The 27,908-nt window shown below is 38.9% G+C and overlaps 1 protein-coding gene across 1 annotated transcript; it reads left to right on the top strand.

Annotated features, from left to right (window-relative positions):
* The first annotated feature begins 412 nt into the window (after positions 1 to 412).
* LOC141445475 (uncharacterized) lies at positions 413 to 26,926 on the top strand. Its single transcript, XM_074111317.1, has 22 exons — positions 413 to 790; positions 1,543 to 1,736; positions 2,533 to 2,681; positions 4,276 to 4,421; positions 5,223 to 5,482; positions 5,903 to 6,067; positions 6,651 to 6,967; positions 11,172 to 11,380; positions 16,060 to 16,296; positions 16,722 to 16,915; positions 17,877 to 18,025; positions 18,288 to 18,433; positions 18,722 to 18,975; positions 19,216 to 19,380; positions 19,818 to 20,060; positions 20,958 to 21,186; positions 21,264 to 21,457; positions 22,094 to 22,242; positions 23,572 to 23,717; positions 24,213 to 24,466; positions 26,104 to 26,268; positions 26,678 to 26,926. The coding sequence occupies exons 1-22, from the start codon at positions 595 to 597 to the stop codon at positions 26,924 to 26,926; spliced, it is 4,410 nt and encodes a 1,469-aa protein (XP_073967418.1). The 5' UTR covers positions 413 to 594.
* The last annotated feature ends 982 nt before the right edge of the window (positions 26,927 to 27,908 follow it).

Genomic DNA, 27,908 nt, shown 5'->3' with positions numbered 1-27,908 from the left:
GATGTTCGTTATTGTAGTTACCGCCCGTGCGACAATGTTTTTCATCACATTTACGAGTAAAATTTATATTTGTAAAAGAAAAACTAATATTTTTTCGAAAATTGACTACGCTCTTGGCAGCACGAGCAGCACTCCATGCAGTAACAAACTCATTTACCGACCTTGGGCTTCATGACAAGCACATTAAGGTCGAGGATTTTATTTGGGGGGCTGCAACCAAGGTAGCCTATATTTTCAATTTCATTTATCGATGAAACTCCAGTGGCCCTTATTTTCTTTTTGTCTCAGTATACGATGTTTCTTCGAACATCAAATCGCTAAAAACTCTATGATAGGGGAGTCCCAGCCAAAGGTATCTATCTAATCAAAGCTACCGACATGATGGCGTTATCAGAGCAGATATGATAGTGAATTTGTGTCAGTATATTGGATAATCTGCAACAGCCATACGCAGTTTCTAATAATAGTTTTCAGACAAATATTTACTATCTAGTCCCACTTACTGTTTAGTAAGCTAAGTGTCTCTGGTATTAATAAGCTTGTATAGTTCTTTGTAGGTATAAAGCCTTTGGGGCAGATTGATTAGGCATTACAATGTTGCGTCTAGTGTTTGTGTTCTCGGCGTTATCTGCAGTAGCGGCGATACAAGCTAAGCAACCTGACCCTGGCGATTTGGCGTTGGTGCTCAATGAAGACGACTGGAGTGACTATCTGGATAAATGGCTTGCCGATGAAGAGCGGAAGCTAAGCAGCATCAATGTTCATAGTAGTACAGCTAGGCGTAATAATGGTAAGGTGCTTCAACTGAAGCCGGTGCTTGAAACTTCAAGTCCTGTAAAAATATTAAAATCTATATACATCAGTGATTTATTTTACACTATCCCCGGCGACTTGTTCTTTTTATCAGGCACTTAAACATTTACCTTTGTCAGACGTACAATTTAATCTTCATAAAAAAAATTGGTTCAATCTTGTGTCATTTTAATCAAATAAAGTTAGTTAGTAGTAGAGTAAAATCGCAATTCAAAGAGTTTTTTTAAAACACTTAAACACTCCCTGGCGTAGGTAGGTACAGCACATATAAATCACTAATATATTGACGTTAAAGAATTGGATAAAGACTACTAGATGTGTCTGGCAGAGATAAATGTTTAAATGGCTGATAAAAATAACAAATTGCAAATTTAATATGTAAATCCGCACAACTAGCATTGACTAATTCTGCGTATGTGACATAGTTAGCACTATGCTGAGCTGAGACCGTTTCGCGATTTCGCAAATACTGTCATTAATATTTACTTTATACTTGTTTTATTTTGTGTACTTATGTAATTTGCGAAATGCGAATAAACGTTTTCTATTTCTATTTAGTTAGCTAATTTCCCATTTTAACTCCACATTCTTAGAAATAAACCAAATTCAATTTAAAATCATCCTCTGTAAAACTGCACATAGTGCAGATACGCGGTATTTACGTATGGTATGTAGATAAGCACTTTTCAGTCAGCGTGTATAATTAAGGAAATATCATTATTTTTAAAGGATGTTCTATCAGGGTGAATGGTGACCTAGGCACTCCGCAGCCTGTGTATATACACGCCAACAACTATCTACAAGCCAGTGGCACCACTGGGGTCATTCACCTCAACACCGGCGAAGAGGTCCTCATCGGCTGCCCCGGTACTGGACGGATAATCCAACACCCCAACCTCATGCTATCAGGATTTCAGACTGCTGTTAGTATAACAAGTACTACTTTTAGAGTTCCACACTTCAATAGGAATACATTTTTACTAAAAAAATATTAAGCTTTATTAAGACTCCTTCTGAGAGGAGGGCTGTGCCCTGCAGTGGGACATATATAGGCTGGGATGATGATTAAGACTCCGGTGGCTCGGGCACGTTAAGGTTGGGAGCACGTTAAGATCGAGCCGTGAAGAGAACGTACTTGGGACGACCGAATGGACGTAGGCCGGTTGGTCGTCCCAGGTACCTACCGCTGGAGGGACGAGGTCCTGAAAGACCTTTTGGACGTCGGGGTCGAAGGCTGGCAAGAGCTGGCTCAAGATCGCAAAGCGTAGCGTAATTTGGTGTTGGAGGCCAAGACCCACTTTGGGTCACTGCGCCCTGGTAGTAAGTAAGTAAGTAAATACTGTTTTTTAATACAAGTCATGGTAACTTAATGGTTTGACCTATGCTCTCTCAATCAGAATCGTAGGTTTTGTTTAAGTTACAATGGAATTTTCGTGAAACTGGCAATGGGCGGGCCAAATAACTCTAAGAATGAAAAGCCCTTGTGTGAGAAAGGTTCTCGAGTGGCGACCACGAACCAGAAGGTGAAGGGCTTCCACTAAGTACACCAACAACATCGCAAAAATTACAAGCTACCAGTAGATACAAGTGGTGATTTGTTGTTCATTGTGAGGCCTTTGTTCAACATTGGATGTCTTCTAGCTGATGATGATATTATGAAAATAAATATACCTACCGTACTAGTATTAACGAACTCATGTAAATACTCTGCATTTTCAGACCGCTACCTGCGTAAGCGACACCCTAATTTCCGGAGCAGGCTGGATGAACGGAAACGGCGAGTTTGCTGCACTGACATGCTCATCCAGCGCTTACTACGAGGCTCGCGCTACCAACGAGAGATGTTATAACGACAACTTAGTCATTGAGTAAGTACACTCCGTGAGTGCTTAAAAAAACCTTCGGATTTTAGAAGCATGCTTCGGGTATAGACGATGACACGTGATCGTGATATGCGGTTCTGTTCTGTTATCAACTTGCAAAACTTTTCAAAGTTACCGTAAAAAGTTATGTAAAGAATAACCATCAGTACAGAATAAACCTTACTGTAATAATGTTACGCTTCTTTATCTTTTTCTAATTTTAACACAATATGACTTTTTGTCATGACACAAATAAAACAAAACCAACATTTTCGGATTCTTCCATCGTTATTTTAAGAGAACACCCCGCCTTAACACACTACTTTTATTTGGAAGTATATAGAGCTGTTGTTATACTGTATCTAGTTCTCATGGGTATGTCAAATGATTTTTTTTGGTCCGCTTTCGTTTAATATTTTTTTATGTACTTTTTGAAATCCCCGTTGCTTCTATAACTCGGTCTTGAACCTTATTCAAATATTTACGATCAACACTTTTCTTGAAACTTTCAGCTTCTTTACAAAATATTTATATACATTGTAAAGAATTTCCCGTGATTGGCTATTTACAGAAATACCCTGTTTAAGTTGAGTCCCCATGGAAATCAAATTACGAAATATAACAAACTAAATAAATAGTAAGCGGTGGTGTTAACTGCTCTACATAAATCAATGAAAACACAACGAGTGCACTCTGCGCGTGATGGATTGCTACTAAGTAAAAAAGACAATTGTCATTTTCTACTACACGAATCCTTCCGATTTCCCCCGAAACCTAAAGGTTTTTCTTAGAGTTCACGGATTGTATAATGCACAAACACCACACAAGGTTATTATATTGCGTATGACGTACTACATCAACCGTTTTAGGAACGGTTATGAGTTTTGAGAATGAACTCGTATAAAGTTTAAAGCGTGTGAACACCTGGTGGGGCATTGGTAGTAGTGGGGTCTAAGTGATATAAGTATTTTGTTTTATGTGAGATTGGAGAAGGGCGGATCTGCATGAAAACATATTTGTATATGTCGCACAAGAGGGAGCTGTCATTAACGTGTGGTCGTCCTCTGCAAAGTAACGCCTGAATCAATAAATGGATTACTTAATTACATCAAGAATTTATTATTTATTTATAAATGCTAAACAATATCAACAATCTTTAGATTAGGAAGTAGTCGCCAAATGTCTAACGCCGAAATACTCAAGTAAGAGTCGGCTTTGCACATCGGTTGCAGAAAAATAAAGAACACGGTAACATTAAGATCTTGAAATAATGCGACTAAATAAATTTCGAAAAGATTAGTAGACGTCACAGGTGACCGAAGAGCTGGCAGCTTCCTCGGACAAAGAATTAGCCCAGCTATTCAAAGAGGAAACGCCGCCAGCATCTTCGGGGACCTTTCCTAAGTGGTACTCTCAATGTAATTTGTTTTAGTTTTAGGTTCTATTTTTATTTTATGTAAGTTTTTTATTTTATGTAGGTAAGTTTGTTAAGTATAGGACTGTTTTTTAAATAAATTAACTTTTATGCGACTATTATATTAAGTTGACATTGTCGAACACTTTGTTTCAGGTTAAAAAGCTTTTCTATTTAAAATTCTAGAGTGGGTTTCGACGTCGCCGGCGTGTTTTATCCGCTGTACTGGTCCTGCTTCGACCAGAACCGTCTGGAAGTGCTCTACGTGACCTATGAGCAGCGACCTCCTAGCGCCGTTCACCAGACTGGAGTTACTCGACCGGACTGGTCAGGTAAGACATAGTTAGAACTTAGAATAAGAATATTAAAGCCACCAATTTACTATTTGATTTTCGCTGGTGGAAAAATACACTTAGCTATTTTTTTTTATGGTGTAGCTAATACGCCTTGCATATCCGCTTTGTTCGAGGAAACATGAGATACATAATATGTGGGGCTCAGCAAATGAAACGTATAAAGGACGAAAAGAGGAAAGTTGGTGCATACTTAAATTAAACCAAACCAACCACCGACCAAGGTCGATAAGCCAAAGGCTACTAGAAACACAGGGAAGCTTAAAGTTCCATCTTACAGACTGGCTAAAACCAAAAAGTCTTTTCTGGGAAATTGCATACGTTTTTATAATAAAATTCCAAAAAATATTATAAATGAAACGGATACAAAATTCAGATCTATTGTCAAGAAGACATTAATATCAAAGGCGTATTATAAAGTTAATGATTATATCATGGACAGGGATATTTGGAAATAATTCCGATCCGCATTAGCGATTCCTTCAAATAGCGAACCTACTGTGTTAAAAATAAAGTTGTGTTAAATACTTGTGATGTATACATATCATTTAATAATATTGTAAATCTGTTAAAAAAAAAACATACCTCGTTGAGTTTCTTGCCGTATTCTTCTCAGCAGAGGTTTTTCCGAACCGGTGGTAGTTTTTTTTTGACATTCATAAGTGCTTGTTATAGCCTAAATTAAATAAAGATATTTTGACTTTGACTTTGAAACAAATTTCCTTAGCGAACGATTTAACCTTAAAACAATAGCGTCATATTTGGATTATTCATTTCCAGCTGGCAGCTTTTTCCCGGGGGTTACCGGGGGTGTTAACAGCCGCTACACTCAGGTCAACCAGAAGATAACTATTGCGAACATTATTGGACAAGCGCAGGCGGACAGATATATTACCAGCACTCAGTTCCTGTCACGCGGTCACTTGGCAGCCATGACAGACTTTGTGTTTGCCACCGGCCAGCGTGCTACCTTCTTCTTCATCAATTGCGCTCCTCAGTGGCAACCATTCAACGCTGGCAACTGGAACTGGCTTGAACAGGTTAAAAACCCACGAGCTGTACTAGATGTTTCCTATAATAATAATAATAATAAATTTGTTTAACAATAACAATTCTCAACAAAAAATGCTATAAAAAGTGTGCTAAGTCTCTATTGAGATGATTTGCATATAAAAAGTATAAAAGTGCCTATAAACAAAACAAAAACAGCCAAATTTAAAACAGATAAGCCTATGAGATGTAGATACTTGTGATAAAATAGCAAATTTAGCTTGAACCTGTCCTGTTGCGGTATTCCATGTGAATTGAAGTGAATTTACACATACTCGTATTATATTGACTACAATTGCATACTTATAGTCTTAAGAGAATCATCTTGTTTACCTTGTAACAGTTATAGACGAAATATCCAGACACATTCAGCAGAGAGCTTTTATTAATTAAACTTAACTGATTATTAGGATTTACGCGGCATCATTGGTTCCACTGGTCACGCTACAAAAGTCTTCACCGGGACGTTTGGCGTCAGTCAGCTGCGCGATGCCAATGGTGTCCTCCAAGACATTTACCTGTACCGTGATACCAACAACAACCCACAACTACCAGTGCCGCTTTACTACTATAAGGTGAGTAAATATTATTAATAATAGTTTATTTAGTGATACAGTATTTTTTGAAATAGTATTAGTAAAACTTATTAAGCCTACAATTAAGCTGGCAACAGTAGCCAGCCGACATACGGAAAATCCTGGACCAACACGGACGGGGATGATGATGATGATGAATCTTTAGGTTCCCTGGCACTTAAAGGAAGAATAATATCGTTCTTAACTTTCCTAATCTCGGACTCGTTGCGGGTCTATAATGTTTAATAGGTACGGGATGTATTGTAGATCGTGATTATTTATTACTCTAGTTCCAGGTATTTCGACTCAGTTGCATGCACCATGATCACGGTTAAACTGAAAATTTTGCGGATGGATGTTAATGTTGTGTAAATTATGCTCGGCGGTCTACCCTCATTCTGACGTGTATGCTACGTGCACTTTCAGTATCATTTGAAGGGTTAACGTCCGCAAAATTTTCAATCTACCCGTAATCACGACGCATGTAAATCTGGAACTCATTAAAGCTAACCACGGATTACATCCCGTAACAAATAATCTACCGTAATTAACAGTCAATCATTAGAAACTGTTATCGTTGCAGGTCGTCTACGATGAATCAAGAGGCCTAGGCACAGCTTTCGTTAGCATCAACAACCCGTACTACACGGCGGAGGAAGTTCGAGCCTTAACTTTCTGCACGGACCGCTGTCGCAACAACCCTGACTTCAACTGGATGAGGTGGAAACCTGATGACATTGAAACTGGTTATAGCTTCTGTTGCGAAGTTGGTGACTTCAGAAGAACAGTTCCTCATCTTCCTGAGTTTAATGTGACCGGACTTTTCTCTAGTGGTGCAAACCTACGGTTAAGTTATGCTTTAATCTCTGTAAGCATATTGCTTTATTTAATTCCTTCAATGTAAATTTTATTGTAAATTTTATATTGAACATAGGTACAGAATGCATAAACCTTTGCGTACGTAAATGTTGATATACTTTTAATTTGTTATATACTTAATATACATATATAGTTTAAAAAAATAGGAATAAGTTGAGTTTATTTTTCGCAATTTGATATCTGAATAATTTAGGTATAGTTTTAAATTTAGATTTTCAGCATTTTCCCCGTGAATATTGACTTGCACGAGGGCATTTAAGTACCTATTATTTCACAGTTTCTATCAACCAGTGTATGTACCAACCAATATAATACTGGGCCGCATTGAAAATATTTATTTTCGTTCTATAAAATTGAGAAACATGACTACGATGAGACATTTTGAATGAAGATAAGTTCTTTCGTGGTACAATATGTAATTATTATGAATACACAGGTAGGTACATTGCATTGCAATGTGAAATATTAGACGAAAATTACAGAAAATAAAATAAAAATAATACTGATTCGATGGTCGTTTCGAAGCCATTGCATATTTACAACATATGCCACTTCCATTGCATACTGTCCGAGCATGATTGAAGAAATACATTTATTAACATATGCCTACATTTTCTGACAAATAAATATTTTACTGTATTATATTGTATTGCAATAAATTGGAAATATATGTGAACAATAAAGAAATGAAAGAGACGTTTTACTTATAGTAATTTATATTTTACAACAACTTGAAATCCTAAATATAACATAATATAATTATTATACTACAATCCTGGCCAGACTTGTTGAGGTTTAACGGTTTAACTCGTTGAGTTTCTTGCCGGATTCTCTTCAACAGAGGTTTTTCCGAACCGATGGTAGATTTTTTTTGGCATTCATAAGTGCTTATTATAGCCTAAATTGAATAAAGATATTTTGACTTTGACTTTGAACTGTTTCGAAAATGGTTAAACTGATCGACTGTTGCCTTCGATCAACGATACATTGTAACGAAGGCAACAGTCGATCAGTGACGATACATTGATCGTTGATCGAAGAGTGTTGCCATATATATACCTATGCTTCCGGATTGAAAGTTTCTTTGCGAACTTATTTTCCGCTGGCGTTCACTGTCGTCATATTTAGTGTTTGTATGTTTTTATATGTTTTAGTTTTTAAATGGGTCCCACTGAAAAAGAGCGTTGCGGCTTGCCGTAATATTATGCTGAGTGGGGCCCACTATCTTTATACTATTCGATGTTTTTTTTTAATTCTTTCCATCTAATGTATTTTTAATTGTGTGTATCGAATACGTGTAAATAAATTTCTCTCTCACCACGGCTGACCATGTATCTAGTGATTATTGGTTTAGACAAAACCAATAATCACTAGATACATGGCTAATTGTGTATTGTAAACATCGTGAGGAAACCTGCACAAACCTGCGAAGCAATTCAATGGTGTGTGTGAAGTTCCCAATCCGCACTGGGCCCACGTGGGAACTACGGCCCAGGCCCTCTAATTCTGAGAGGAGGCCTGTGCCCAGCAGTGGGACGTACTTAGGCTAAGATGATGATGAAGATGATGATTAATTGTCATTAATTAAACAGTGAGGTAATTGCATTAGACGTCTTGTAGGCTTTTTTAAGTCTCGATTTAAGGCTTAAACTGACAGTTATTGTATGGATCTGACAGGACTTAAGACTTTAAACTTAGATTCAAAAGCCTGCAAGTGGACGTAAGTACCTGTTAAATTCAATTTTGGCTAGTTACTAATATTTTGGCTGGTTACTAATATTTCAATTTTCAAGTGATCACACTAAAAATCGTCGTGTAGAAGATACGCAATTCGGGCAAAGTTTTAAATTTATGTACCATGGCGGGAAATGACGGCTAGGCTCGCCTTTAGGGCTTTTTGTATCTGAGTAACTTATTTATTAGATACGTACAATACTACATACTTAGTTGCTAACATTTGCTATCTCTGAATAAATCGATTTTTAAGCTCGATTAGTACCAATCATTATGTGTTTACAAGGTTTTTAATGCTGATAAACACACGATACATTTTTTTAATCAAGAGTGAAGAAGTTTGTTCTCTATGAGAATTTAAAGAGGGTAGAAGAATGTATGGAACGTCCATAATTTTGGATCCAGGAATATGCCTGTTTGCACAAATATTATTCCCAAATGCTTCATTTGCCAGACTGATACATTTCCCAACTCACGATTTTTTATGAAACCATGGTTTTTTCAGAACTCATAGCGAAAATACAAACCGAAATATAGATGCATAGAAAAACCAGAAAAATAAGACCAACGCTGGGAATCGAACCCAGGTCCTCGGCATTCCGTGCCACGTGCTATACCACTACACCACCACTGGACAGTGATACAGACATGAATTTCTCCTATGCACCACATATCTCAGCTTGTTTGTTTTCTTATTTAGTCACTTAAGCAGCGACACTAGCGACATCTATGCTGTAGCCCTCATCGAGAAAATTTCAGCACCCCATTGGAACTAACCGCTCACCCGGACAAGAGATGACATTATTAAGCAATCAAATTAAGATGGTTTTTTTGGAATCTTTTTGTATTTTTCATTTCAATTCCAAATTTTTACAAAATGTGTGGCAGTTAATTTATTGTCGTTTAATTTTGATGTATTATGAAATCAATTATTCGATTAAATTTGTTGATATATGTACCCCCTCTTCTAAACTTAGAGTTAATTTGGCAAAATCCTTTTTCAGTGACGTATTCATGTCACATGTCACAACGTATCTAGCAACGTAATAATTTCAGCGCCATCTGTTAGTTTAGCGGGGTACTCGAAGTCGTTGAAAATAAGTTTGCACCTCCTTCCTAAGTAATTTCATAAGATTCAAGTGCAAACTAAACTCAATCAAGTGTAGTGGCTACCCGAACGAATTAATGTTTATGACCGGTTTTTACAGAAAATAAAAGTTTATAACGAATAATTATTGGAGTAGACACATTAACTTATATATTAAAGAAGTGTTCTATCAGACGACATTATTATTTTTCATTCAATTTTTATGGAATAATTTAGAAAAACTAACAAAAATGCGACGTTGCCAGCTCAGCAGGTTTAAAGGCTCTTTTAAACAGACACGGGCATCACAGAATATCTTTTCTCTCACATAAAATAACAGAAATTAAAGCTGCGTTTCCACCAATAATGTGTGAGGATGTGTTGCGAGAAATGTGATTTTCAGTAACCAATAGAAACGCTTCATTTACCTCGCCTCGCACTGCACATCTCTGGTGGAAACAGCTGAGTGGAGCGAGGGGAGGTAAATGAAGCGTTTCTATAATTGGTTAATGAAAAACACATTCCTCGCGACACACCTCCTCGCACATTATTTGTGGAAATGCAGCTTTACAGGGTGAAACAGGTCTTTAGTATTGTGCCTGCCACACTGTCGCGCCAACCGCCAAGGTATCGGCGTATCGTACCGTCCCTCTCGCTCTCGTATTAAATAGTATAAGTGTCAGAGGGACGGCACGACACAAACATTAAAGACAAGTCGCATGTCTGATTTTACTTTGGTTCAGTAGGTACGTACTTTTACGTAAGTGTCAGTCAGCACCAGTATCATCAGATGGGATGGGACAATGCTCTCTAACATTTGATACTATGTGATAGTAGAGTCGCATTTGATACTTTTAAGCGCTTTGACTTATTAGATATTATCGAAAATGATCAAATCATTCCAATTCCTGACAAATCTTTGAGTATAAAAGGCGGGTTGGGAATTCGAAAAGCCGACGCAGTAAAGCAGAAACTTGATTTTGTTATTTAGATTACAATGATTGTCTTATCGAGATTTATGCTGATAGTGAGTTTACGGCGAAAAGTTGAATAATCGGCCACAGAAAGGCACACCCGCTCAACATTCCACTATCACGCGCCCAATCTCTTTCATACCACTCGAAGTTTCCCTAAAATGTTTACGAATAGTGATTAGCAAAATCACAAATTCTAATTCAAATATTGGCTCGCACGTATGCCCTCATGAATCAATCAACGAGATATATCTGAAAGACATTATGATTACCATTATCAAATACATTTTTTACGCTGATTTCTGAGGTTAATTAAGATATGAACGGCTTCTATATAAACTATGAGTAACGATTGAATATACTGACATAGTCCCCTACACTACAGAGGCTTATAGCCCCGTAGCGTAGGGTAGCCCTTTCAGCTTCGTAGAATATTAATACCTAATCTGGATATGTCGCGTTTAGTGTTAGTGCTCGGAGCTTTGGCAGCGGCTGCGGTGGCTCTGCCGGCCCAACTTCCTGAGCCGGGTGACCTGGCCCTGGTACTCAATGAGGATGACTGGGACGACTATCTTGATGCTTGGCTTGCTATTGAGCAACAGGGATTTAGCAGCGCCAACGTTACAAGTCAAAACGCTCGTAACAATGGTCAAATTTTAGCCACATTTCTGTTGCAGATGTTTGTGTTTGAATTACCTGTTGTTATCTATTATTTATTTTTGACGACCAGATGGCCTAGTGGTTAGAGAACCTGACTACGAAGCTTGAGGTCCCGGGTTCGATTCCCGCGTCGGGGCAGATATTTGTATGAAAAATACGAATGTTTGTTCTCGGGTCTTGGGTGTTTAATATGTATTTAAGTATGTATCTATCTATATAATTATATTTATACGTTGCTTAGTACCCATAACACAAGCTTTGCTAAGCTTACTTTGGGACTAGGTCAATTGGTGTGAATTGTCCCGTGATATTTATTTATTATTTATTTATTTATTTGCTTACCCATTGATCATTTACAAAATGCAAGTGAGCAACATCAATCTTTCCAGTAAACCTGAGATGCAAAGTCGTTATCATATTAATTTAATACCTAAACATGACGGGATCACACACTGATCATTTAGAAGATTTAAACTACTTTCAGGATATCAACAGCTCTATATATATAATAACAGTGTTATTATCAAAATTCAAATAACCAATTACATAAAATTCCTGAGGGGCAACTACGAAATTCAAAAATCGAAGTTCGTATCGTACCGTCTCTCTCACTCTCGTTTTAGCGGGAAGGCAAGACACGAACTTCGAATTTTGGACCGTAGTAAAGGGCCTGCTGCGATCGCGACTGTTCTCGCACATGAAATACTTTAAATCAGTTTTTTGCAAACAGTACCTAATAATCTAAATTACATCACTTATTAATAACGATTTCCAATCCGTGGATGCTAATAATTGAACAGGTCGCTCCAAGCTTTTCCTGTAAGAAAGGTACAGCTATCCGGTATATCGGAGAATTGCTGACTTGTTGAGAATGTGGCCGCACATTCAGTGTAAAAATCGGCTACGTCAGCCCCCACATACTCACACACATCAGGGGCGCTCTCAGCGTTAGGAAATAGTCGCTGTAGCCGAATAGGTATGGCTAGGAGATGATGTTGATGATGATGATACTTAGTGTAAAAAAAACATCATCCAACAGACTGCTAAAGTTGTGAACGACAATCTGGTTTCCGGAGCTGGGTGGTTGAACGGCAACGGCGAGGTTCTTGGACTGACGTGCTCTTCCAATGCGCAGTATGAAGCACGCGCTACCAATGAAAGATGCTATGGTAACAACGTTGTGATCGAGTGAGTATATCGTGTCAACGATCAGCGTTCGCGTAGGTAATAAAATTAACGATTGGCAATACAACAGTAATAAAAAAACCGCCCAAGTGCGTTTCAGGCCAGAGCCACTTTGAAACAGAAATATGAATGCAATTTATTCGCTTTCCAGTGGGAATTCTAAAAAATCCCTTGTTACACCTCAATGACTCTCAACGATATCTGCCAAATTTCAATCCTCTATTTCGCTCAAGTGATCCAAAAATGAAAAAAAAACCTACAGGGTGGAAAGTTGAGATGGGGCAGCAATACTGGGTTAAGACACTAACTTTAGTTAAAATGTTCAGATTCATATTCGTAAAAAAACAACATGCGAAAGTTTCACTTTGCAAATTAGTAAATACCCTACGAACTGTATGGAAAAAGTTTTCTTTGATTTGTGAGCGTTCTAGTACTCTAACCTTAGTTGGTCTCGACTCGAAGAGTGTTTATATCCTTGATATAAATTGGACCGATTGGCATAAAAAAAAAGTCAAATCTGTCGATTTTTCTCGCTGACTGTAAATTTTATCCAAAATCTGTGAATGTCTATTGTCATCACTAAAAAAGTTAGTAAAGCTCTCCTAAGAGCATTTTCGCGTAGCAGCAAGGGATCTAGTAGCTGCCCTTGATACCCCATCTCAACTTTCCACCCTGTATATCAACCAACTAATGAATTAAAGCATGTTAACTAACTATCCGATTTAACTAGTATTCATTTTTATTCTTGTTGTAATTCAGATCAGGCTTCGATGTCTCTGGCACATTTTATCCTCTGTTCTGGTCCTGCTTCGATCAGAACCGCTTGGAAGTATTGTTCGTCTGGTAAGGCTAAGCCTAAGGCTGTTCATCAGACCAGTGTTACACGTCCTGGCTAAGGCAAGAATGTGATAATTATAAGTACAAATTCTGACTTCGTACACTTTTCATAATATTAAATTATAACTAAAGAAAGAAAGAAAATACATTTATTCACAATCACAATACAAGACAACAATATTATTAGGTACAAAAAAAAATCTTTTTCAATTAAAGTTGGTGGTCATTTCCCGGGAGTTGCCGGCGGTATAAACAGCCACTACACTCAGGTCAATCAGAAGATTACTATTGCTAACCTTGTTGGACAAATATGTCACCAATCTTCAGTACTGAGCTCGTGGTCATTTAGCGGCCAAGACTGACTTTGTATTTGCCACCGGTCAGCGCGCTACCTTCTGCACTCCTCAGTGGCAACCATTCATTGCTGGCAACTGGAATTTGCTCGAACAGGTAAATTTACATGTTACCGCAATCAGTTTTTCAATATGTGGTTTGTTACACTTACAGATAGATAGTGTTATTTTTGTTTACATATTTTACATATTTACTTCACAGAACATGCGAGCTCGCGTTGCTGCCGCCAATTACTACACCAAAGTCTGGAACTGGCACATTTGGCGTCAGTCAACTGCGCGATGCCAATATCATGTGTCCTTCATGATGTGTACCTGTACCGTGATGCCAACAACAATGAGCAATTGCCAGTGTCTCTTTATTTCTACAAGGTAATTTCACGAAAAATAAAACACAGTGTCCTTATCTTTTGAACATAAATTCAAACGCCTTTCAACTTTCTGCTTGTGAGCTACTTTAGTTGCCCTTCCTATACAACCTACATTTATAATAAATACTCTTCCACATTTATTAAATCAACAGATCGTGTACGATGAAGCAAGCCGTTGGGGCACTGCCTTTGTGAGTATCAACAACCCCTAGTATACGGAGGAGGAGGTTCGCGCTTTGACGTTTTGCACGGACCGCTGTCGTAACAACCCTGACTTCGACTGGCTCAGGTGGTAATCTGATCGCATTGACATAGGGTATATATATATATAGCTTCTGCTGCGAAGTTGACGACTTTAGAAGAACCCTCCCTCATCTGCCTGCCTTCACCGTTAGCGGCCTTTTATCTTAAGCGTTAATTGACAGCGCAACTATTGTTTCTGTTAAGTTGTAACTCTTGGTATAACTATTAAAAGACAGTGAAAGTTTTAAATTTCTTGTTTCATTTGTTTCTTCGGTCTTTAGTATCTATCGTTTGTAAATAAATAAAGCACTTTTGTTAAAAAGGAAAATTATGATTGTATTTAAATTAATATATCAACGAGAGAGAGGCAACAACATAAAAACAAAAATCACACAAATTGCATTTGCTTTATCCAAATTTTATTGGGCCAGATTACAACGATCAAACGGATTAACATGGTACGAGGTATGAAGAAAATGAAAAGATTAATGATAGATAACACATACATAATTGCATCAATCTTAACAGCACGCCACACCCACACACATACACGTACCATTCCAGTATCACGCGGCTAAGTCGTTTTTATGCAGTTCATGAGCAATGAGCATGTTTAATTACTTAATTTTTCAAGAATATGTACCCAGCTATTAAGGCCACTGGTACATAGGTAGGTACTTATTAAAATTGAGCGATTAGCTAAATCAAGCTGACTAATCCAAAATCTTTATCATGATCAGGTACTTTAGGCCCGCATTATCATTCAGCAAGGCATGATACAAAAGAGATATTTTTGGGTACGATTAACTTTTATCAATTATTTTTTAGGGTTTCAACCATTTTTTGGGCAACGTCTTAACTTCTTAACTTCGTTAACATCTTTATAGCTTTCGTTAGTTAGACAACCATTAAATAAGTGATGATCAATTCGTTACTAAGTTCTAAGTTGTTCGTTTGTCTGTTTAACGCTATTCAATATGGCATGAAACGAAACAGAAACATGAACACATAACAGAATATTATAAATTAAAAGTTTAGGTATGGTTAACTATACGTAGACAAGTGTATTAACTATAACTACAGGATGTAGTATGTGATTGTCTTTGATGAGCTCTCGATATTTCTACACAAGTTGCATGCACCATATTCACGGGACAACTGAATCGAAATATCAGGGCTCAATTAAAGTAATCACTGTCCACATCCAGTAGCAAATAATGTCCAATGAGCCAATATGATGACACACCGTGAGGCAGCGAGTGATATCGTAACATATTATTGAGCTCTCTTAAACCAGAGATTAGTACTTAGAAAATTAAGAAGGCCGTAAATGATTCCATTGACTCGTCGTCGATATCCTCGTCAATCATACAACTACTCATGAAAAGAAAGAAACGGAGGTGCGCTACAGAAACTTATTATGACTGTCTCAAAGTGCAATCATCGATGAACTGACTAATTTATACTGGACGTACATAATATATGTACCTAATGCCTCCATCTGAGTCTAACATTCATATTTTATCGTGCTTGCTATTAAAAAAAAAGTACGGAACCCTTCAGCGGGCCAGCTCAAAATGTCCGGATTTGTGCAGACTGCGCTGATTCGTTGACTTTGTCTTAACTCAGATAGGACATCATATAAATACTTTGTGATGAGTTTATTTAGCTGACATAGTTCCTAGGTGTAGTAATCAAAAGCTTCTGAAAATGATGCGTTTGGTTCTGGTGGTTGCTGCTGTGGCGGTGGCGGTGGCGGCGCTGCCCGCCGACATGCCCGACCCTGGAGAGCTGGTGTTCGTCCTCAACGAAGACGACTGGGATGACTACCTGGATGCTTGGCTGGCAATCGAAGAGCAGAAATGGGGCAGTTCCAACGTCACTAGCAATGTCGATACACGTAGTGGTAGGTAAATACTATTTTATTATCAACACGGCTACAACAATTAGGAACTTTGAAGATGGTCATGTGGAAGTCACGAGAAGTTTCTCATATAAAATCAATAAGTCTACCAATGCCATTCATACACACTGCCTTTGTTCTATTTTATGCATTGTTATTACGATGTGAGTGTAAATAAGGCATAGCTAAAACTATATCAATCTCATCACATGTATGTATCTCGTTTGCCACGACGTGTCATGTGTGGCAACAAAGCGAAAGCAACCCGAAATGTAGACTGACCATTAGTTGCTTCGTTTGTCATGTATGTTAACAAGAATAACGCCGACGATCAGTGTTAAGCCATTTAAAAAAAGGGTTCCTAAAGATTTTCCAATTCTAAAGGCTTTTATTTATCCTTTCATAAAATAAAATTTATTCTTTTTTAGGTTGCACAATTAGAGTGAATGGTGATTTGGGTCAGCCGCAGCCCGTGTATCTTCGAGGAAACCGCTATTTGGAAGCCAATGGAAACTCAGGTCAAATCCGCCTAAACACCGGAGAACAAGTAACCATTGCTTGCACTGGTTCCGGCCGCTCGATACTGCACCCACAGCTTTCACAATCAGGAAGACAAACTGCTGTAAGTTTCAGACACAATATGAGCAGTAATTGCTGAGTCGGTCGCCACCGGTGGTGAATGTCTACCTACATTATGCGACGGTTCATTATGGATATGCCACTAGATTCTGGGCTTCATATTGTCTAAAAAGGACTACGTTATATTTTTGAGTATTGAATTATTAAAGGTCTTCCGAATTGATTTAACAATAAAGTTTAATGAATTATGTATTTATAATCAACGCTGTTTATTAAATGTCGTCTATTAACACTTCACTTTGAAGTATTTTTTTGAACTACTTATGTAATAGGGATTAGTTGAGTGTCCATACTAATATCAAAAAAGTTTTTGGTAAAAAATTCATTTTTAATACAAGCTTTTTTTGCTCACTGTACTTTTTGTTGACTGTACTTGTATTGTCACCCAAACTACATTTGCATACCAAATTTCAAGTCGATGCCATTAACCGTTGAAGAGTCGCGTCCTGTGGAGACGATCTTGGCCGGACTATCAGGATTTCACGACTAGATTATTGTATTGTCACGCAATTTACATAAGTATACCAAATTTCAAGTCAATCCAACTACTGGAAGTTGGTAGAATTCAACTTGCAAGATTTGATTACAGAAAGACAGACAGACAGACAACGGGACAGGTAAAACTAAATAAAAGCTTGTAAAAAGGTTGCCTGAAAGAGATCGCTCTTAAGCGATAAGGCCACCTATTTCTTCCCTTGTAATTTTCTCTCTATGTACCTGTTTTCTGTACCTATCGTTTACTATTTCTAGTGTACAATAAAGAGTCATTGTATTGTATTGTACGAGTAATATTTCTATTTGACATCCGCATTCCCGCGTGACAACCGAATCACCGATCACAGATGATGCAGTCATCCACGTACCTAATATGAACCCAAATAAATATTACTTTGTACTAAACAGGTAGATGACAAAAATAGGAAATTTTATGTTCTAACCCACAGTCTGCTACCTGTGTGAACAACAACCTGGTGTCAGGCGCCGGTTGGTTAAATGGCAATGGAGCGTTCGGTGGACTGACTTGCAGTGGCCACTCCTTGCACGACGCTCTCGGCACCAACAACAGATGCTTCAACAACAATCTGATTATACAGTTAGTAAGATTTATGCATCTCTAAGCAAAAGAAAGTGGCGAACCTTAAGAGTATACTTTCACACTAACGCTCAGAATAAACTTGTGACATATCTACTAACCTTTTTCAACGTAGGTACGTTTGACTGCCCCAAAATATTATTTCTAGAAGAGTAGTGTTACCTTGATAGTCTAAGTATTTTCTAAAAATCTAGTAAGTATAACAATAGTTTAGTAAGAAGAATTTTAGCTCCTCTTTCATCCACTTCTTATTTTCTTTCAGAGTGGGTTTCATTGTTAACGGATGGTTATATCCTCTGTATGTCTCCTGCTTCGACCAAAATCGCTTGGAGGTGTTGTACGTGATGTATGAACAAACTCCCGCCAACACCGTCCATCAAACTGGCGTAGACCGGCCCAGCTGGTTAGGTAAGATGCTGTTCATTTTTGTAAACTAAAAATCAGGCTATTAAAATTACCTATTAATACTAGTTGTTGTCCACGACTTCGCCTGCGAAGAATTCGTTATCACAATCTCACGTGAACTACTTATGCAATTTACTGACATAAAAAGTATCCTACCCTATTTATACGTCTTAATTATGGTTAAACTATCTATGTGCCAAATTTTATCAAATTCGCTGAGCTGTTTTTGTGTGTTAAATTTCACAGTTTTAATAATATAATAGAATTAAATATGTACGCATTGTTTCGCAGCTGGTAACTGGTTCCCTGGTTTGGCTGTTAATAATGCCTACACTCAAGTGCAGCAGAAAATCGCCATCGCGAACACAGTTGGTCAAGCACAAGCCGATAAATACGTAACAAGCCATCAATTCTTGGCGCGTGGTCACTTGGCTGCCAAGTCCGACTATGTATTCGCCACAGGACAGCGCGCCACATTCTGGTTCATCAACGCCGCACCTCAATGGCAGCCATTTAACGCTGGAAACTGGAACTGGCTTGAACAGGTTTATTTCAAATCTTGGTTTTAGACTATATACAGAATGGAAACAAATGATTGTCTGGGTGGCATTTATTATATTGACGATACGGGTCAATACCTAAATCAGTTTGATCGACGTGCATAAAAAGCAGTAAAAACAGGAACTCTTACTCCGTAATGTCAATTTTCATATTTTCGTGTCCAATGGTGCTATTTGGTGTACTATGGTCATAAACCTTATACCATTATCTTGATCACTTAATAGAACCTGCGTGCACGCATTGGTGCCGCTGGCTACCACACTATGATCTACACCGGCACATTCGGCGTGACTCAGCTGCGTGATGGCAACAATGTCCTCCGCGACATCTTCCTGCATCGCGACGCCAACAACAACCCGCAATTGCCCGTGCCGCTTTACTTCTACAAGGTAAACACGATTGTCAAGTGATGCCATCTTTACAAAAATCGAATTCTGAAGCAGCACATCAACCAAGCTAAAAAAAGTGTATTACTTACTAGATGGTTTAATTAAAGTTTGACTACTCTTGTAAAGATCATGTTGAAAGTGATTGGCTAATCGAATTTGACTAATATCACCCGGAATATTGATTATATCGACGTTTCGACTGCGTCGCAGTGGCTGTAATTACAAATAGACTGATGTTAAATTTTAGCAATATAAAAGGTCATGATATTAGTTGTGAATGAGTGAAAGTTGCGAATTTAAAATATTACATTTTGAGCTTGAGTTTTACCTAGTTAGTTTTGGTTTGTTTTAAGCTACTTACTATTTAAACATGGCAACTCCAGTTGATATTTCGAAACTTTTGCGTGGCACGATTGACGTGGAATGAATATTTGCAGGTCGTCTACGATGAATCGAGACGCCTGGGAACAGCGTTCGTGAGCATCAACAACCCATACTATACGCTAGCAGAAGCTCGCGCAATGACTTTCTGTACGGACCGCTGCCGCAACAACGCTGCCTTCAACTGGCTCGGATGGCAGCCTGATCGTATCGACATCGGGTACAGCTTCTGTTGCGATGTCAACGACTTCAGAAGGACCATCCCACATTTACCCGCGTTCGCCGTGAACGGCCTTTTGGCCTAAGCGTTCATTAAAATAAGCTGCTGCAGCTGCTTTCATATGGTTGCCATTTGAATATTACACCAGATTTAACAATCGTTTTTGGTTTCATTTAATGATATTTGATATGTTATGTTATGTATAAACACGTATATACTTTGACTAGTAAATAATATTCAATATTCGATAATAGACAATATTCAACTTGAACCATGGGATCAATTAAAATACGTGGTAATTTTATTATTTAAAGATAAAGGAAAGCATAGATAGTTTCAAATAAGTATTACTAGTATTAATGCATACATATATCAATGCATCAAGGCTCTTGTAACGCTGATCAATCAGGGAGCACACCAGTCATAGAGAACATTTTAAGAAGCTTTTCCAGGCAGATACTGAAATTTCCAAATTATTATTTGACGGATATTTTTTTTTAACAACAAAGTACAGCCACAGAAAAACAAAGTTTTCATCACACTAGTTGCATTTTTTGTAAAAACCCGGATGAGATAGTAACGAGTAATACCTATGAACATTAGAATTACTTATTAGGAAGGTATTGCGTCAGATACGAATCATATCTGAATCAACGCAAGAAATGAGCCACACCCACGCGTCAACCACCCACCATTCACCATTTCATCGTCAAATCACGCGTTCAGAAAATTCAATGCAGTTTAATGGAGAGAAAATTATACAAATTTTATGTGATTAGCTAACTATTCAGATTACTAATGCTAGCATTTATCATGATCGGGTACTTCGTTTCCCGAATACACTATCGATCAGCAAGATATTTTCAGTTATGATTGATTAACCTTTATCAATTAATATTTCAACGTTGATTCGTTCTCTGACTTAAGATACGGCGTACATATAAATGCTTTGTAATATGTTATAAAGCTGACTTAGTCCTCTAAGTACAGTGCCATAAACGCCCGTCAGAAGATGATGCGTCTGGTTTTGGTGGTTGCTGCCTTAGCGGCGGCGGCAGCGGCTTTGCCCGCTGACATGCCAGATCCCGGAGAACTAGTGTTCGTCCTCAACGAAGAGGACTGGGATGACTACCTGGACGCTTGGTTAGCCGTTGAGGAGCAGAAATGGGGTTCCAACGTCACAAGCAAAGTCGAGGCTCGCAGTGGTAAACTACTTATAAAACAGATACCATTTGACTTTCAAAAGATTCGACTTAGGCATTGATTGTCACGTCTTTTTCAGGCTGTACCATCAGTGTAAACGGTGATCTGGGTCAACCTCAACCGGTATATCTTCGAGGTGGCCACTACATGGCCGCTGATGGAAACTCGGGCCAGATCCGATTGAACACCGGCGAACAGGTCACAATTGCCTGCACCGGCTCAGGTCGCACGATCCAGCATCCGCAGCTTGCGCAGTCTGGAGTCCAAACTGCAGTAAGTATCAGGGCGAATAAACCCTACTAATATTATAAACGAAAGTTTAAAAATGGGTGCGCGTTCGCATGCGTGCAGGTAAAATCTTTCACGGTAAAACGGTGAATATTTAGTAGACGGGATAAAATCTTACGGGATACCTAAATGTTATGTGGAGAAATATGAAACATTTTAAAGTATTCTTCAAGCAACGATATTAAAGACAGCTGGAACAACTGGAACTACCCTACAGGTTTTGATTCCGCGGCAATTTCAATGGAAACACTTTTTTAATGGCTCTATCTTTGGATTTGAAATTTCTGCCCCAAGGGGTTGAGTATTTAATACTAAATTCAGCTTGAGGTCTCGGCTTTGATCCTCGGTCGGGGCAAATATTTGTATGAATAATACGAATGTTTTTTTTCGGTGCTTGGATGTTTAAATGTATTTAAAGTATGCATTTATCTAATCTAAGTATGTTTATTCGTTGCCTAGTATACATAGTACCTACCTACAAGCTTTTGCTTAATTTGGGACTAGGTTAAAGTGGTGTCAATTGTCCCATGACATTTATTTATTTATTGACTTATTCTGTTCAGTGTACCAATGACCTGTACCTTCAGACCTAGCGCCTTATACTCAGTCTATCCTCCGCAGTCCGCTTCCTGTGTGAACAACAACCTGGTGTCAGGCGCCGGGTGGTTGAACGGCAATGGAGAGTTCGGTGGGCTGACTTGTTCCGCGCACGCCACCCATGATACTCTTGGCACTAACAACAGATGCTACAACAACAACCTGATTATCCAGTAAGCAACTGTGTAAATTATACAAGTACAAGTATGAATGCGGTTATCAATAGAATAAAGTCGATATACTGGAACAGTGTGATACCTTTCATCGGATCGGAAGAGATAAATTGTGCATTTTGTTTAGGTGTAAAAAAACACACAGACGAAATTAAGAACATCCTTATTCCAAAAGAGAACTATTTTATTAGGATAACTAGGAAATTTAAACTTTTTTATCTTTAACTAAATTTAAATCAATATTATTCTATGACAACTACACAAGTCCCGAGGAGCATATCCATATTAATTATAGCGTTTAAGGTCATTGACCACAAATTGCATTACCTATTCCAGTCTCTGCTCAAAACACTGATAACTGTTACTGTACTGAAAGTAACCTTGCAGATTCGCAACCTCAAACCGAAGTTGCGGAGTAAAAGGCTTCGGAACAAGGTCCTACATTAAATACACAATCATTGGTTTATTTCTGCTATGCGGACTTACGCAATAAAATGCCTGTCGGGAAAGTGCGGCTTAAGAATACAAATTATAAGAGCGCTTTCACATTATATAGGCGTTTTTGTCGCGCGACTAAGGCGCTGCACAGCGCATCCCTTCACATTACAGCAGCTGTAACGCGGATAAGTCGCGACACCGTCGCTAGCGACTAGGGTTGTTGAGGAAGTGATTATGAGGAAGAGGAATGTCAAGCACAAATTTAGAGAATGCGGATGAAGAAGCAGATGCGAAAGAGGATGATATGAAATATTTAAATACTAGCGGACTCGACAGACGTTGACACACAAAAAAATAATTAAAAGAACATTTTCCAGTGGACCAAATTGTGAATCTAAACCATTCTCGAATCCCCTTGAACACACACACAAAAAATTTCATCAAAATCGGTCCTCCTCTTAAATTCCTCTCAAATTTTGAGGAAGCGATAGCGTAAGAGGATTTATTTATTTTTATTTATTAGGGTGCGGTAACAGTTGAGGAACTCAAAATATTGCGGAACTTCCGCATTATGAGGAAGCGGAAGAGGAATCCTCAGCAACCCTACTAGCGGCAGCCGCGCTTCACAGTATCGGCCACCGCTAGCTCGGAGCGCTGCAGTCGCGCTTCTGTCGCGCGGCTGTCGCGCTGCAATGGATAGGTTACGAGTCGCGCTACTGCAGCGCGACTTAGAAGCGCTACAGTCGCGCGACAAATACGCCATACGCCTATAAGTGAAAGCGCAAAATGAGATTTCCTCGTTACTGTCATATTTTTGACGTAAAATGCTTGATATGGGGAGAGTTGAAAAATGGTACCTCCTCTTTTAATGAACTTTTTGTTTTCTTTCAGAGTGGGTTTCATTGTTGACGGATGGTTATATCCTCTGTACGTGTCCTGTTTCGACCAGAATCGCTTGGAGGTGTTGTACGTGATGTATGAACAAACTCCCGCCAACGCCGTCCATCAAACTGGCGTGGACCGGCCCAGCTGGTTAGGTAAATATAAATATGTGCCGTGGTGGCCTAGTGGTTTGACCTATCGCCTCTGAAGCAGAGGATCGTGGGTTCAAACCCTGGTTCGCATCTCTTAGTTTTTCGAAATTCATGTGCGGAATTACATTTGAGATTTACCACGAGCTTTACGGTGAGGGAAAACATCGTGAAGAAACCTGCACAAACCTGCGAAGCAATTCAATTGTGTGTGTGAACCGGTTTTGATAAAACATGTCTAAGAACCATCGCTAGAAACCCTGCTTTGAAACAAAAAAAAACGCATTCAAATCGGTTCGCCCGTTTAAGTTACGGTGCCATAGACAGACAGCCAGACACACATAGCGGTGAAACTTATGACACCCCTCTTTTGCGTCGGGGGTTAAAAATAAATAAATTGATAAACATGAATATACCTAATAAATGTAACTGTATACCTAGGTAATTGTATTTTATGAGAAAGAAGGAATATAATTTACATTTGTGTCTATTATTTTACAGCTGGTAGCTGGTTCCCTGGTCTGGCTGTAAACACTGCCTACACTCAGGTGCAACAGAAAATCGCCATCGCGAACATTGTTGGCCAAGAGCAAGCCGATAAATACGTGACAAGCCATCAATTCTTGGCGCGTGGCCACTTGGCTGCCAAGTCCGACTATGTATTCGCCACAGGACAGCGCGCTACTTTCTGGTTCATCAACGCCGCCCCGCAGTGGCAGCCATTCAACGGTGGCAACTGGAACTGGCTGGAACAGGTTACTCCCGTGTTCAATGAGGGCTATCGTTTTTTGTCTCACTAGATGGCGCACTGTTGCGTGAGGTTTTTAAGTATGGCTTTCAAAGTCTGTTATTACGGGCGTGAGAACAAAGTTTAGATTAAAATCATATTTAATACACCTTAAAACCGTACCATAAAAATATCGAGCATGCCACAGTGTTGCATGGTCCCCGTTTTGTTCGGAAAAAAGGGAGGACAAAGGTTTCCGAAAGTCAAAACTGCCTCAAAACACAGACATTCGTTGCCCCAGAACGCATGTTTCCATAATTAATTTCAGATATTGCAAAATATTCACAAATTATTCTAATTATAAATAAACCCGCGTAGCTCACCCGAAAACTATGAGATTTGACATTTCGGAGACCTCACGCTACACTAGCGCCTCTAGTGGCGAATTCATACGCGATAGCCCTCATTGACTCAAAAAAATTATTTAGTTATGAAACTATGAAGAATAGATATCTGCGAGCGAGCTTTAGCCACCCAATTAAAAGCATTTAAGACTCTAGAGGCCGAGCCGTCGTGGCCTAGTAGTTTGACCTATCACCTCTGAAGCAGAGGATCGTGGGTTCAAACCCCGGCTCGCACCTCTGACTTTTTCGAAATTATGGGCGAAATTACATTTCAAATTACCACGGGCTTTACGGTGAAGGAAAACATCGTAAGGAAGCCTGCACAAACCTGCGAAACAATTTAACGGAGTGTGTGAAGTTCCCAATCCGCATAGGGCCCGCGTGGGAACTACGGCCCAAGCTCTCTCATTCTCTCCAGGTATAAAGTCCACAGAATCAAAATTACACCAGAAGAAAAGGACCGATAAGCAAATTTTTCGCAAAAAAACGTCCTTAAAGTACCTAAATCGTCATCAATGAAAAACGATAATAGAATAAAACGTACGGTAGTTCCGTAATGCATAATGCTCTTTTTACCCGACTGTATCAGGTTCCTACTTTATACTCGCTCACTCCCTGACTAATCACAAAATAACAATAGTATTTTATGCAACTGTATCGTAATAGAGGTCCTTAAAACACGAGTGTGGGCTACGCCTCGTTTCATAATAGGGTCACATGAGTGTTTTAAGGCCTAATTACGTACAGTCGCATACAATATTTTATCTATATCCATATATTAAATCCTCTATCATGCGTTCAAGAACCATTGAGAATGACCTGCATTAACGAGAACTAGGTAGGTAAGTATGTCTGCCCCACGAGCTGCGCCCGCTGCGCGCGCGATGACGTGCTGCTGCCCGCCCCCAATGGTAATGACCATTACGATACAGCCGTGTTCATAATAGAATCCAATGTCGTAATGCTGGTTACTATGGTTTTTGAACGCATAATTGAGGATTTACTATATGGGTGTAGATAAAAGATATTACCTACTACACCTTTGAAGATCAATTTTAGCAAGGAATAGTTTGTGAGTACCTATCAGATTAGTTTGTTGTGTAGGAGTTACTTCCAATGCGAAGATAACTTACGAGTAATCCAAATTACTTGGTGTCAGTGGAGAATTTCCACCTTGTCCAGTTTTACACTGTCCTTAGACTAAGTATTTAGCTACTTACAAACAATAGAAACATGTTTTTTTTAATCCACCTGTTAATAGAACCTGCGCGCACGCATCGGTGCTGCTGGTTACCACACGATAATCTACACCGGCACATTCGGCGTGACCCAACTGCGTGATGGCAACAATGTTCTCCACGACATCTACCTGCATCGTGACGCCAACAACAACCCGCAATTGCCCGTGCCACTTTACTATTATAAGGTACACCAAACTCATCTGCACCCGAAACTATGTATTCTGCAGGTCTCTTAAACGGTTCTAGGACTCTGGTTTCTACATAAACTATTTTGATAGTGGAAAAATATTTTTGAATAATTCAAACCATATGTAGATTATTCACGTCTTAGTAATCAAATTTGGGGATTTACCTACTCAGTTTTTATATACCTAACACATGAGATAGTGAAACCATAAAATTAATGTCTAATTTATTACGGGGAAAAGTGCTCAAAAGCTTACGATTACGGCACGTTAAATGGGTGCATTAATGGACCGAAATTCGTTGCAACAGGGTCTACACGACGTTATATAAAGTTTGTTATACCCAATTACCATACCTATTTAATTAGTCACGGTCACCATTCAATGCGAACTCTACATTATTTTGCAGGTCGTCTACGATGAATCGAGACGCTTGGGTACAGCTTTCGTGAGCATCAACAACCCATACTACACTGAAGCAGAGGTTCGCGATTTGACCTTCTGCACCGACCGCTGCCGTAACAACGCTGCCTTCAACTGGGTCAGTTGGCATATTGACAGAATCGATCTGGGATACAGCTTCTGCTGCGATATCGATGATTTCAGGAGGACCGTCCCACATCTACCAGCCTTCACCGTTAACGGCCTTTTGTCTTAAATGACATAATGAATGAGACACGTTTTTTGTTTGATTAGGTATTACGCCGTGGTCAATAAATGTTCAACACATTTTTCTCGTTTAATTACTACATATTAATTATTATTAATTTACTTAATTAATTATGTACTATTCTTTCATAGTATCTATAAATTGTATGATGATTGTATGGAAAGTAAACCTCAAAATATGGATCACCTTGCCCTTCACGGCAAAACCTGTGACCAGTCACAGGAAAACTATGCACGCCACAGGGAAAACGTAAAGTTTTATACAAAAGTCGTCTTGGGAAAACTCGACGAGTGTAGGTATGTATCGGTATAGGTCTGCTCCATTTATTATTATGTGACCAGCAATTTTATTTTTTAATACGGGTGACACTATTTACCGGCCGTACAATACCGACATGGAAATACCCACCTGATATATACGTTAGTATCTCTTAGTAGTCTGTGCCTGATATTTCGTGTACACGCCCATAGAAACTCTTGTCAGTTTGACACCAGTTTGTATGGGCGTGTACAGGTTATTACGACTGATATGATTAAATATTAAAATAGAGTTGACGTTTAAAAATATGCGCCAAATTGAAGCTTCGACGTTCCGACAGAGATCGCTTACGCTAAGGTGCGGCCACATGCAGTCCCTCAACACTCGTTTCCAACGATAAATCTGGTCACGTGACCCTATTTTGAATTTCCCGCGACTCAAAAAAGTAGCGTCAAGTCACCGCGTCCAGCAGCGTCAAGATGGCTGCTTGCAGGAATGATCTTGGTCTTGGAAGCTGTTTTCTTAATCTCATTTAGTAGCAGTCGCGGCAGCGGTACAAATAAAATAAATTGGAGTGAATGAAAAAACAAAGTGTTAAAGGGTTTTTTTTTGTTTTCAGCAATAAAGCTTAACATTTTCAGCTTTATCGCTATATGTCAAGTTGACGCTGAAAACGAGCGTCGAGCGACTTGCATGTGGCCGCACCTTTAGA

Source organism: Choristoneura fumiferana, chromosome 2 (assembly GCF_025370935.1).
Source record: "Choristoneura fumiferana chromosome 2, NRCan_CFum_1, whole genome shotgun sequence".
Classification (NCBI taxonomy): Eukaryota; Metazoa; Arthropoda; class Insecta; order Lepidoptera; family Tortricidae; genus Choristoneura; species Choristoneura fumiferana.
Note: the sequence above shows the minus strand (reverse complement) of the source record. Positions and strands in the feature narration are given on the sequence as shown.

Excerpts from the sequence above, each read along its gene's own strand:
- LOC141445475 (XM_074111317.1), top strand. The coding sequence starts at position 595 with ATGTTGCGTCTAGTGTTTGTGTTCTCGGCGTTATCTGCAGTAGCGGCG. Across the intron at positions 21,187-21,263 it reads CAAAGTCGAGGCTCGCAGTG|GCTGTACCATCAGTGTAAAC; the intron begins GTAAACTACTTA and ends CGTCTTTTTCAG. Across the intron at positions 26,269-26,677 it reads TGCCACTTTACTATTATAAG|GTCGTCTACGATGAATCGAG; the intron begins GTACACCAAACT and ends ATTATTTTGCAG.